The sequence below is a fragment of the Fukomys damarensis genome, unplaced genomic scaffold (genome assembly GCF_012274545.1).
Source record: "Fukomys damarensis isolate Sample0158 unplaced genomic scaffold, DMR_v1.0_HiC HiC_scaffold_16, whole genome shotgun sequence".
NCBI lineage: Eukaryota > Metazoa > Chordata > Mammalia > Rodentia > Bathyergidae > Fukomys > Fukomys damarensis.
Genome location: NW_022900928.1, coordinates 80,022,305 through 80,036,095, shown reverse-complemented (window position 1 = coordinate 80,036,095; position 13,791 = coordinate 80,022,305). Strand labels below are relative to the sequence as shown.

Here is a 13,791-nt window from a genome sequence, read left to right as displayed (position 1 = left end):
CTTGATGGAGCCAGATTAGGACAAATGGAAGTAGGAACTAGCAACCTTAGTCACTAGTACCTGATTACAAAATGGAACGATGTTGATATGCAATCATGCTTTGCTTCCTCCCATCTACATTAGGCACCTTTCCCCCAAATCAGATTATGAAATACATAGAAACATTTTCGTAAAGTATGTATCACTGGAAATACTTTAAATAAATAGATCATTTTTATAGGTAATTATCAAAATTCAGACTGAAACCCCAAACTCCTAAATCCTGAAATCTACTTCTTTCTCCTAAGCTATTCAATCCCCAACAGAGCCAACACCGGTTTCATTGTGCAGACTCCCAATTAATCACAGGAGAAAGCACTATTTGCCAAGAGAAAATCCTCTATTTTGAATTCTTAATCCCCCACCAGCTGAGTTTACCACAAAGACATGAATATGTAATTGAGACATAAAGAAAACATGCCACCAAATTAAACTGTCCTAAATTTAAATCAATAAATTCTTTCTCAAATAACATGAAATGAAGATTATTAAAGGAAAAATACAGGGCTCCCACAACTCCTGAAGCACTGCACCACTAAACCAAACTCTGGTAGCCAGTGGCAAGTGTCCCGCTGACATTAGATGCTAATTTACCACAGAGAACATTTGGCAGATATATAAGACTCCAGGCACACTCTAAGTGGTGACACCTTACAGTCTAAGTCCTCCTGAAACATGGGGTCTTTTCCTTTTTTGCATATGAGCTCTAGGATCAGAGGAAAAGTGGCTGCTAGGGACTGCAAGGGGGAAGCCCTTGCAGCAGCTGTAATTTGCTCCTAGCAGTATCCTCTCACTCTATGCTATGGCTAGAATGATGGCACAGCAAAAACCAAAAGCATGCACTAGATTTACTAAAGCCCAAGTAAACACTCAACTACTTTATTCAAAAGAATCATTATTACTGCAACTGTAAACAAACGGATAATGCTTTCAACAACTGGTGGTGGTAGAAAAGCCTTTGGCTATCTTTGCCTTTGTATCTTAGTCTATGTTCTATGTATCAGGGACATAGAATCAGGGACATAGAAACACTGCAGATTTGATATGTTCTTTTTTACCAAGTCTTCCTCCTTCTGTTCAAGGTTTACTAACCCCAATGTTTAGCATGCTCTATTCCATTGATAGACTGTTTGGATATTTGTCATTACTCAGATAATTTAATATACAATTTCTGTGAGTATACAAGCAGGGATAGCTAAATATCAAACAAAACCATGCCTCTATCCAAAGCAGAGAGGTAGCCTTTCTGGCCACATGTACAGTGACTTCAAGCCTGAGCCACTCCTCCGGGACTACTTTAACATCCCCCTCATTCCTGTCATCTTGTCAGATTGTCAAGCATTGCACATACTATTGTTCCTGCCTGTGATGCCACCTCATTCCATAAGTCCCTGCTCAGAATTGAAGAACTTTGTGAAATGTAACCTTGTAGCTCTGTCTGATCTTGCACCTCAATTCAATTGCTCCTTTTCAGTGTTTCCATTGCATTCATACACATAAACATCCTAATCCCTGTTACATATAAGCCAGTTGTTTACAAGTATTGTGGTGTCTTCTATTCTACCAGGTAAGAACTCTGGATCTTTGTGCTCATAGCACCAGGCTTCAAAATACTGATGAATGAAATTGAAAGAAGTCAGTCAACAATCCTCAGTTCAACAACAGATAGACTGAGAGCCTTCTGGACTAATATCTACAAAGACCCTGAGAAGATAAGGATTTTAACTTTCCACAGAAGAGAACAATAGCCTGAATCTTTTAGTCTTTTGTGTACCTAAGCATCTTCTTGTAACAGTTACAGCACTGAGATCAGTGGTGCTGCTTCTGATGTCCTCATGTAGTCACTCTGCAGAGTGGCTTGTGAATACCTTTAGGGACGTTGTAAGAAGGGTCTGATGGAACATAATCTAGGATTAACATGATCTATCGTGGTTGCTCACAGAGCCATCAAGAGATCTCATGCAACCCTAATTAAGAATACTTGCTTCAAGTTCAGCGTGGAAAGATCCGCATCACTGATGTAGAAATGGGAGGCAACCAGAATGCATCTTGAAAATGCTAACATTTAGAATCTCAAGTTTGTGCTTTCCTTAAAAGAAGTGACAAACTTTCTCAGCTGGAAGCTGCAGATGGAATCAAGATCTAGAAGAAATCAGAGTCCCTCCTTTCCCTTCTCAAGTGTTAGCATCTGAGATCACTCAGAGGGAGCTCCGATTCCCTGGGGGAAACCACCTAAGGGATAAGAATTTGGTGGCTACTTATAGAATTTCCTGGGGGAGCTCTAATGGCTTACCTGGAGGACAGCTGCTCGCTGCTATAAATGCTGAGAAGCAATAGAGCTCTCCTGATCTCTCTGCTTAGTTTGAGACATAAAGTAGCAGGAAGGGCTTGGCCAGAGGAACCTATTATTGCTATCTGCTATTCTGACCAGAGAGGCACCAGGAGGCAGATGCCAAGTTTTCCAAACCACTTAGATAGCAAGAGATGTCCTCTCTTAGTCGTAGCTGAAGACATAGAAAATGCCATTAACTAAAGCGGCATGACTTCGATTACAGCATTTTGCTGAGGTCACTTTAGGCTCACACACTACCTTACTTGACTCAGCAGATGGATGTTGTTTCAGGTGGTTCTACTGAAATATCAGCAATGCCCTAGCCTTTCTGACACATGGTCTTCCATGGTTGGTAGCTGCTTCAAGAAGCATAAGCACTCACCAGGTAGAACTGAGTTGCCTCAATTGTATGCCATTTAGATTTCATAAATTAATTATAGATAAAATGCCCTACTTTCTTGCCATACTGCAGTGTGTTTTGAGGAGCACCTCAAATTCGTAGTGGAATTTAATTTTGCTACTTGATAAAGTTCTACAGAATTCAGCTGTAGAGTCCTATGGCCAGATAGGATGTGCATTTTCATCTGTTTCTTGAATTAGGGCAGGAACATGAGAGAACATTGTGAAGAAGTTTGGAGTGGCAAGTGTTCCCCACTGTCTGTCAAAGCAGGGCTTTGTGATCTAGAGACCAAAGACAAAAGGTGACTGCTATCTATTGGAAATTAGATGGTGATCTTGTCCTCCTCCACTATGACTCAGATAGATGTAGCTTCGATGGAATTTGTAGGTGCAGAACTCTTCTCAGCTCTCCAGGTACCTTGTACTGGCAGGAGGAGAGAATACCTTCAGAGTGATGTGTCTGAAGAGGCAGGAACCTTTACCTTCAAAATGAGGATTAAATCACATTATTCCCTTTGATATTTTACATTTCAAATCTCCTTTTGCTCGGGTTTGGAGGGGTTCTATGATGCACTGGTATCTACAAATTAAAAGTTATTGTTCCTGTTCTCTTAATCATAATAATGAGTTGAACTTGACAAGGTCACTAATTATTCAAGGCTGGAAAGCAACACAATTATATGTATCAGGCAGGTAAAAGGAGAAGGTTAGGAATAGGGAGATAATAAAAGGTAAATGAAAGACTGATACGGCTAAATCTCTATTGTTTGCAAGTCACGGCCTGGGGCTGGATGGCTCTTCAGCCTAGTCCCTTGAGCCATAGAATTCCAATAATACAGGCAACAGACATCAATGGCCTGGCTCTTTTCTCTCACTGGGACACAATTCCATAGACATTGGTGTTTTTCCCCCCTTTCACCTGAGCTTCAGAGCTGCTTAACTCCAAAGGCAGGTAATTAACTATCAAACAATAGCAGGGATTTTCAGATTAATTCTGCCTAGGAAGAAATAGGAAAACTCATTTTCACCAAACAAAAGGGAGGGGGTGATTAGATGCACTGGTGACAAAGGAGAGGCGTAGATAGGGCCTGGAAACTGATAAAGAGGCCAAAGCTTTTTTATTATTATTACACTAATATCTCTGTTTTTATACGGTCTATATTCTACTGCTTTCTTTCATGCAAAGTGTCTCTAAGTGAGATTAAAGTCCCACAGGTACACAGGTCAAGGCTGAGAAGTCAGTTTTCCATGCTTGGATAAGGGGGTTTTCCTAATGTTCTACAGAGAAGTGCAACATGCTTTAGCTACACCAATGCTCACAGGGCTTTAGAGATATCTTCCCAAACTGCCCCTAATTGAGCAAACAATTTAGCACCACTGAAAGTTTTATCCATTGTATATTTTCCAAACTCTGGCTTCATCCAAGGGAACAATGCGGCGGCGGGGGGGGGGGGGGAGACATCTCACCAGTACCAAAAGGTTGGTTTGGCAGCAAAATCAAGAGGGCAAAAGGTCTAAAATATTCAGCTAGACTCCAGAAACAGCCACTTATTAATTATACACATAAAGTGCAAAACTGTAAGGTCAGAGGGATGGAAACCATTACATCCACATTTTAATAAATCTTAGATAGATCTCCCTCACTCTATCTTTAAACATAATGTTCTGGCTGCCTGACTGGAAACGCAAATCCTTGAGCAGTATTTCTTATTTTTTCATATTGTGAATGGTGTATTCAAGGCATCTCATAGTCAAGTTGTCCCACCTTCCAAACTCATTCACCACCAAGGAACTGGTTTTATTATGTGATGCTTTAAGTGAGCAAGTGTTGGCCTCACCCAGCACTCCACAGTAAAAATCGCAGAGTTCTGATGGATTCCTCTCCTCTGCTTTCATATTTAACCAGTCCAAAGCACTGCCTGTTTCCTTCACCTATGTCTTCAGACCTTCTCTGTCCTAGCTGAGAAAGGAATTCCCTTGTTCAAAAGAAAGAAATGTTGGCCAGGGATTTAGCTCAGTGGCACTGCACCTGCCTCAAAAGCACAAGGTCCTGAGTTCAATCCCTGGAACCACAAAAAAAAGTTTTGTAATATATATAAAAAAAAAAAATGAACTTTTTGTTGTTGTTGTTGTTTTAATATCTATTCTCTTTCCAAAAATCCATTATCTTTTCTATCACATATTTGGCCTTCAGGTCCTAGGAACCATTCCAGATTTAACATCAAGTGCTTTTCTATGCTAGTAACCACTTATAGCATTGTCCAATAAAGCTTTCTCTGATTGAAGTTCACCTTGGACGGGAAGACGGTTCTGACAGCTGAAGATCCCTCCCACAGGTGCCTGAGCTCCCAGGTCAAAGCTCATCAACACCAAGGATTTGGGGTGAGGCATAAATGCACAAGTCTCATTTGTGCACAGGTTATTTCTGCATGCTTTCAAATTCTAATCAGATAACAGAGGGTAATAGGACCCACATTTCAGATGTTTCCAGGAGAATTTGGAGTAGAGATTTAGCCATGGCATCTATATATCTGGAAGATAAATTCTTGGGAGAGAGGCTGATCTGGCTATAAGTCCATCTCCACATAAAAGTCAATAAACTTTTCACAGGCGACTCTTTTTCTCATTATTATGTGCTAAGTGCTTGGCCAGCGGACTAGTGACCAGGGTTGCACTGAGTGGTTATTTACTGTATGTTGGAATGTAGGAAGGAATAATGCAAAGATGGTGCCATTTCTGTCTGAAAGAACTAAACACAGCCATCATCACAACCATGAAGAAAGAGAATTTAGAATAAAAAGCCAATGGAGTAGATGGGATATTTGATAGTCAGAATTGTAGATATCATCCTAGAACTTAGGTAGAAAGATGCTACTACCTTCTGTGTGGGTCTATTTATATATAATGCCTACTACATACAAATAAATACACATACACATAGGCAGAATATCAGGTGAATTCTTTGTTGCTGCTCTTTTTACTCTTCTGTTTTTTGATGATCATATCCTTGAAAATGTAGTGTGTCTGATTGCAATTCAGCCATCCTCTCTCTTCAGAGTTGAAAAGCAAAAAATTCAGACAGTCAGCTCCTGATAGGGGGAATTTGGGCTTCTTTTTGGTATAATAAATGATCCCAAGATAAATATATTTCTTTTTTTTAATCCTAGATGGTAGCATATCCTCTTTCCAAAACAGAAACAGAGGAGTCGGCTCTATTTAATTTGTGTGATTGCTTTGAAGAGTGTGAACAGGTTGACTCTGAAAAAGCTATGGTCTTCTATTCATTAAAGTGTCAGTAATACTTGGTCCAGCCATATTGACAGCGGATTAGCTTGGGATGATTCAGTGTACAAGACCAATGCCTTTTTTAATCCAGCTTGTTTCCAGATCAATACACCCATCAGCATTCGAAAATTAGCCCAAGATGAGATTCCAATACTCAAGATGGTGTGTCATGTTAAGAGGGCACCTCACCAAGCCACAGATGTAAACACCTAGCTGTGAATTAGACATTTTCCATTAGTTTGGACGTTGGTGGGGATGAATATGGACTGTATCACCTCACCTCTGCCCAACACCCCTTCTCTCAGGTAATGCTCAACCTTCTCTCTTGCAGATGATGCAAGTTCCTTGCACTATAATTCCAGCCATTTGCTTCAGTAAGCATTTATTAAATATTTAATTTGTTTAAGGCACTCTACCAAGTGTTTAGGGATGGTATGTGTAGGTGTACACAGGACGATTTAAGAAAATAAAAAAATGACAAAAACAAGGTTTCTTGTTTCAAGAGGCTTCTACATTTTTCATAATTCCTTCCATTCTCCATTCCCATAAAGCTTCCGCTTCCTAAAGCAAATATCTGGCCACAGTTCTTAGTCTTTCATCATCATTGCGAATATTCTTCCCTAGGAATTGATGTCAAAAGTGCTGTCTGGTGTGGATGTTCTCAAAGCAGCCAGTGGAGCATTCACCAAGCCTCACTTATACAATAGTTATCCTTAAACTTTTATTTTGTCTATCTATGATAAAAATGCATTTTCTATTAGAAACATAGACACACTGAAATAAAGAGCTCACATAGTAATACCTCCTCTGGTATTTGTAATACACTTGGATATCTTCTGTTAAATTTTACTTTAAAATGCCACTTGCATGCAGCAATTTGAAAACTATTCTTTATAGAACTAATCAAAGAAACAAAACATCAACATTTCCTCTGGTGAAAAGGTAAGAAACAATGGGAACTTGTTATAACTATTCTCTGCCCTAGCATGATGGTTTCTAAGGTCCCTGGGCTTAGTCTCTACCTAAACTGGTCCTGATTCTCCACTTACTCTTCCTTGTCCTGTTCTTGTTACTGCTCATTCTAGCTTGTTTTCCACTATTTTCATCTGTGCCGTAAGATTTATTTTCTTTTCCCTTCTCACAGCTAGCAGCTCATTGAGTTCTTCCAGCTCATTGAATTCTTCTTCTGAAGCCATACCCCTTCCCCATTTTTCTCTAGCCAAACACCCCTGGCTATGGATCACCCTTTCTCAAGCATGCTGACTGGGACAGTTGGCTGCCGATAACTCCAGAAGAAAACCTCATTGCCCCGTACCTGTCCTTCCTCTGGATGAGTGAACTTGGAATGAAGTTGGGTAAGACACTGCAACAGAGCAGCTGGCATGTCATGGCTCTATGACTTTAGCATCTGAGAGCAAAACAACTATCAAATCTACCATACAAGGCTTTTAAAAAGTTTTTTAAAATAACAATGTTGAAAGAGCACACAGTAGAATAATACTTAACATGTAAAATGCCCTTCTGTGGCCTTCCACTAAGTAATTCGTATGTTTCATAGGTCAAATACAATCCTCATCCAGCTCCTAGCATTGATCCTATTTTACAGAAAGAGAGCCAGAAGTATTATGATAACTTGATCAATGTCTCATAGCTGGAAAGCCACCCAGGAAGGCTTCAAGCTTTTAGTAACGAGAAGCACATCCACATGTTAGGTACTGCCCGAATGCCTCAAGACAACTTCACATGGTGGGAAGAAGCAAACACCAGGCCCAACTTCTAAGAAACAGAGAGCAGATCCCAGAGAAGTATACACACATATATAAAACCAACAAAGGCATAATAGAAAACCAAGAAGATACACAAGGTCACCAAAGTGCAGAATGGGGAGGGAGCTGAAGTACAAATGAAACAGAGTTTGACACAGTTTTTAAAACAGAGACATGGAACTGAAAACCCAAGGCTGGAAGAGGACAGACCAGACAGAGCAAACAAACTGGAAACAACAGTGGGGCTGGGAAGGACACACTTGAGGTGACCTCTGTGAGCATCCTGCTTGGCTCTGCTTTCTTTGAAGGCAGCCCTAGGACATGGTGTACACCCAGTATTAAAAAAAAAATTAAGATGTTGCTGTTAAAATAAAGATAGCTCAGAGCTGGACAGACATTTTAAAAATGCTTAGGGGAGAAAATAGCCAAGGAAAACAAGAAAATACATTATTGGAATAAAACAAACAAGGAAGAAAAAACCAAATCCTACTCAATGGGCAAATTACTGGAATTCAGCTTCTATGTGTAAATTGCAAAGTGACAACCAGAAAGGTGTCCTCACTAAACAAAAGAAACAGAACTCGTCTATGCCAACAGTCATAGAAAGAGTCATTAATACAGGCTGCTGCCCTGGGCCCCACAAGACCTCCCAGCAAGCCCTACCCACCTTGTACAATGAGGTGGACCCTGGAGGTCTTTGGGTGGTTGTCTGTCTGCACAGAGCAGGTGTATGGGCCCTCGTCGTACACGTCCACATTCTGGATCTCGATGCTGTACTGGGTTTGGGTGTTGCTGAGGAGGACCACGCGAGGATCCAGGCACCACTTATCATTCCCAGCATAGAGGATGGTGCTGCGGTTGAGCCAGGCTACCCGTGTGACCCGGTTGTCGATCGTGCACCTGAAGGTAGGGTCAGACAGATATGTCAAAGGACCAGAGAAAAAACAGAGGCCACCATAGTGGAGTCTTCCCAGAAAGGGTAGGATGTCTCTTTATCATGCCTTAGGTTACCTCTTCACCCCTGGTATATACACATGCATTTTTTTGTTTAACCTGTCATGGGTGGAATGTTCTGGAGCTCAACAGCAGAGGAGTTTTGGGTTTATCACCTCAGAACATTGGCTGCCTTAGGCTCATAGGTCCTGAGAAGTAATAAAGGCTTCTGAAACCATGCAAGTAAAGGATCTCTTCAAGGCATCTCAGTCATAACCTGAGGATGACCCGAACACTCAGAATGGCTGGACTCCCACCCAAGAAAGCACTACTGGCCATCCCTAAGTTCAAAGATTTCTGTGATGTAGATGGTGATGATTCCTCGCATTACCATCCGGGTGTTCTGAGTATACTAAGTTGTTCAATACTTACAACTCTGGGGAATATGTGCTGCTGGGAAAAGATTCAGGAACAGGGAAACTAAATAATTCTCCAATTCACACAGTTAACATGTGCTATCTCAGAAACCCAGCTTTTAACTACTAACCATCATTCCACTCTTCTTAGAATAGCAAACTCCAACAGAAGGCTTCTGAATTCAAACTAAATATGGACTGCCACCATTGCTATTTACCTTCATTATACTCAGGGGCAGAAATGTTCAATTATTGCTAGACTAAAGGCATTTTCCAGACTCTTAAAACTGTTTGCACATATAAAAATAGATTTCTTTTTCTTTTATTTTTGCATCTGGAGTCCTCAAATTATAGAAACTTCCTTCTCTTTTTCATACTTTGAAATTTCCCAGCATCTCTTGCCAAGTCTCCTCATGTTTTTCTGTCTGTATTAATTTTTCTCTCTTGCTACACCAAGTATGTCTATGGCTTTAGGCTAAATTTACAGACTCAGTGTCCTGATCCTAACTATAAAGCTGAAAATAACAATTTTGCAAGGCATGTATAATGATGCCTCAAGTTTATATATTCTTTTGTGGTGTCCATTAATTCTGTCTTATTTGATTCTTGTAATGTCTGTGAGGCAAGTGCCCTCCCTTATCTGCTATTTCAAAGACTGAGGCTGTATAGGTCCAGGTGATCTGGTAAGGACAAGAAAGAGTACAAGTCATATCTTTCATCTACGTCTTGCAATCCTAGTCTTGAATATGCCTCAGCCAAAGGTGAATTTTTCACTGGGGAGGGATATTTGCTTCTATTGCATCCTCAAAATTATTTGTGACCATAAAAAAGACCTATGAAATAGTGAGCTTCTGCTGAGTACCACTACACTGCTATTTCTGGCTTCTGTAGCTAGTCTCTCTCGAGGTAAGACATACTGTACTCTGCCTTCATTCTGCTTTACTTGAACAGATGTCACTCCACCAATGGACAGCTACTCAAGAGCATGTGGAGGCTTTTCCCAGAGCCCCTGTGGGGAAATTACTTACAAAAAACCCAAAACAACAACAACAACAACAAACCACTGTTTTTCTGGTGGCCAGCAAGCTTTGTGCTGAGTGTCACACTTTCTGACAATGCAGGAGAGATCCAGAGGCTTTTCAGTGCCATTCTCTTAGAAGGTATGGAAGTGCCCAAAGACCTAACTAGGGAAAGATCAGATGACTATTCCTAAAAGTGAGTGAGGACCCCTTATGTTAGAATCACAGATAGTTTCTAACCCCTTTGATGAACCTTTGCAGACTAGAAATACAAATTCTTAGCAGTACCACAAGTTTGTAACAGTAAACTAATTGGGTCATGTACAGACTAAATTTTAAAAGATACTTGTGTAGAATAGTGTGCCTAGGACTCCTAGCGCATGATGCAAAGTGAAAATGCAAAGACTTTTGCGCAAGAATTAGCAAGCATTTCAAGAGGGTGACAGTAGAGCATGAAAGCAAACGTAGGTCCTTATGCAAATACAGTCATTCAGTCAGCTCAGAATGCTTCTCAACTGCTTGGGAGCTTGCTGCAGTGCAGATTCTGATTCAGCAGGTCGGAGGTAGGGCCTGAGATTCTGCATTTTAAACCCACAGAGTTCCCATGTTGATAGCTCCCAAGTCATTCTCCGAGTAGCACTTCTGTTGAGGTGGAGTGCCTGCATATGAGCACTTGAAAGGCACAGGGACAGCACCCTGTTATGCAAAAGTGTGGTGTGGTGGGCCAAGGGCACTATGGAGAGCACCTGGGAACTTGTGAGAATCATAGGACCTCCAGAGATAATGACTAAGAATCTGCATTCTAACAAGATCTTCAGGTAACTCAAATGCATACAAAGATTAGGCTGGTCTAAAGTGTACTGCATGCCTTCTTTTTGACCTTGCTGATGAAATCCAGAATGTAGTCTAAGAGTGAACCAGCCAGAGAGGAGTGTAGTCCACAGAAGCTCCAGACACCAATGTTCATTCCCCGGGTTCTTTACAGAGCCAGTGTTGTTCACCTTGGGCTGAAACAGGGCTTTGGAACCAGCTTAGTTTGAAATCTATCAAGAAGGACAACACACTGCAGCTTGCTGGAAAAAGATTAAGAAACCTGGGACACTATTTGTTAATTTCCCTGAGGGCAGTCACTACCCTGATTTTGCTTGGATCCAGTCAGGGCAGTGGTGACATTGAGACTGATGGCCAGTGCTTGTTGAACACATATTGCTATATTCTAGGTGGAATGTAAGCTTCTTACATGCAGTTTTAGCATGTCCAAAATCTGGTTGTACTCATCACTGAGATCAGCCAAGACTAAGAAACATCTACGGTGACTATAATCAGACAGATATTAAACGGCAGAACCAGAATCTCCCGAAGTTTTGCTTTGTTTTGCTTTCCAAATTTAGTGTCCTTGAATGTCCCATAGTGGTGGTGGTGAATCTATGCCACATGTGCCTCCATAGGCTGTTTGTTATTTTTGAAAGCTCTAAAAGCTTTGCCTTTGCTGTCCCACAGGGTCTCAAAAAAGAATACCTACTTGCATAAATGGACCTCAGTCAGTGTGACTGCAAATCACCTGGACAATCTGAAGATTCAGGAACTGCTGAGCCACTATCAAGGTTTATGATTCAGTGGTTCTGGAGTGGAGCTCGAGAAGCTGCATTTGTGACATAATCCCTAGGGCTGCTGCTGCTGCTGGTAGTGGTCTGGGGACTACACTTTGAGAACCACTGACTTAGATATCTGGTACGTGGTGAGATGAGAGCAGCAGAGTGAATGGGCACTGGGAAATAACACTTGTTGGAAAAACTGCCCCACTGCTTTATAGGAGAGAACTATCCTGTTAGCCAATATGTCCCAGGAAGTCAGAAGCAGAATTCTAGCTATTTCTTGCTCAAAGCAGCTGAAGTCCAACCAAACACCAGTTAAATGTCCAGGGGGCAGAAAACAGAGAACCACAAAATCCATACTATGTAGATGATTGCTGATCCCATGAAATGGGATCATGAAATGCACAGGCATTTCATGACCTCAAGAGGAATTCAGGAGAACTGTCCTTGGCTACCCTGTGAGCCTAATTATTGAAAACTGACTGAGACGGAAGTCTTCTCACCATGCCGGATCACATTACAGGGCCAAAAAGCCCCCTCTGCAGATACAGGAATGTTCTAAATGCAGCCAATTTCCAGCATGGTTACTCAGCCTCTGTGATATACTACACTGAAAAGTTGGCATAGCCTCAGCTGCGGTTTTGGGCACATCCAAGGTCATGTTTAGATGTCCAAACTGTCAGTGCTGGATATCAGTCTTGCTGAGTCCCCATGGAATTAACACTGGCATCTGCAGAGATGGATCACAAAGGTAACTCGGCAACCAGCTCCTGTCACCTTCTCATACCTGCCCCCATCTATCTGTCTCATTTATCCCTTCTCCACAACAATGCAGAGGAGATATTTCTTCCAGGTTAAAAAGGAGATAAGGAAAAATGAGCATAATTGTTCTCCTAGCCAGACCAAATGCTTTGGTTGGTGGGGAGTAGGTAGAGATTTGGGAGTAGGAAATTCAATGAATAACTTTCCTCTTTTTAGACAATGCCCCTAACAGAGTTCTTTAATTTCTTTAAATTACTCCTAAAACATACCAGGTCATTTTGCCTTCTTTAGGGTTGTGATTTAATATATGGTTAACTAGGAGTGAGTAATGTTTCAAACTCATCTATCCAGGACTAATCTAGGTAAGCGAAGCTGGAGATGGCCACTTTATCAGACATCAGAAAAATAGTCACAGGCTAGGAAGAGAGACAGGAAAAGGGTATAGGGGAAAAGGGACCAAAGCAAGTACTGCAAGTCTCTTACCTTTTCCTATGATGCTAACCTTCCCCTTCACCCTCCCTACCCAACATGACTCTTGCAAAACACAGAACAACCTCTCAGAACCCAAGAATTCTGTGTAAGGCCCTTGAAGCCCCAAACTGTGTCCACTGTGATGGCCTCTGTCCTCTAGCTTCAATGCCTGACCTCTAACTTCTTCCAAACTCCAGCTCTCCAGGCAGTGGCTATCAGCTTTTGGTGTTTTTTGTTTTTTGTTTTTTTTAAATGATGTTTACACTCTCTGAAGCCCCAATGGACAGTCCACAGCCTTGTCTATTCAGCATTGTGGCCAAATCCAGAGAAAGACACAAAGCCTGGGGAGGATATGCATTTGTCATATCTGTGCTGAGTCTCAGGGCCCTTTTTAGTGTATCAGTGTCAGTCCCCACCCTGCTATTTTTCTTGGAAGGAGTGCTTCTTACAGAGAACAGACCTTTCTAGTTGAGCATGGGTTTTGAGGGTGCCCCAATTTCATCAAGTGTCAGAGCATTCACTTCCATAATGAAGAGTCCCATGTGTCATCAGTCAAGAGAAGCACCAACCACATGAGCACATGCTCACCCAGGCACCGGAACTTAGCGCAGAGAAAGCCATCACACCTGTAATATTCTACAGCTGCATCTATTGTTTTAAAGCTGTGCAAATGCAGTCACCTCTGTCTTTTATGTCTTGTTTAATGGTGGCTTTATTACACATATTGCTTCATAAACAGAAAAATAGCAAAAAAAAAAAAAAAAAAAAGTTTAA

At 41.3% G+C, this 13,791-nt stretch overlaps 1 protein-coding gene across 3 annotated transcripts in view; it reads right to left on the bottom strand.

The window, feature by feature from the left end:
• Ntm (neurotrimin) overlaps nucleotides 1-13,791 on the bottom strand; it is a 953,915-nt gene that overhangs the window by 179,288 nt on the left and 760,836 nt on the right. For all 3 annotated transcript variants that reach the window (XM_010642108.3, XM_010642117.3, XM_010642130.3), the window contains one exon: nucleotides 8,489-8,721. In XM_010642108.3, the coding sequence (XP_010640410.1) occupies nucleotides 8,489-8,721 (233 nt within the window). The remainder of the gene's footprint in view (nucleotides 1-8,488; nucleotides 8,722-13,791) is intronic.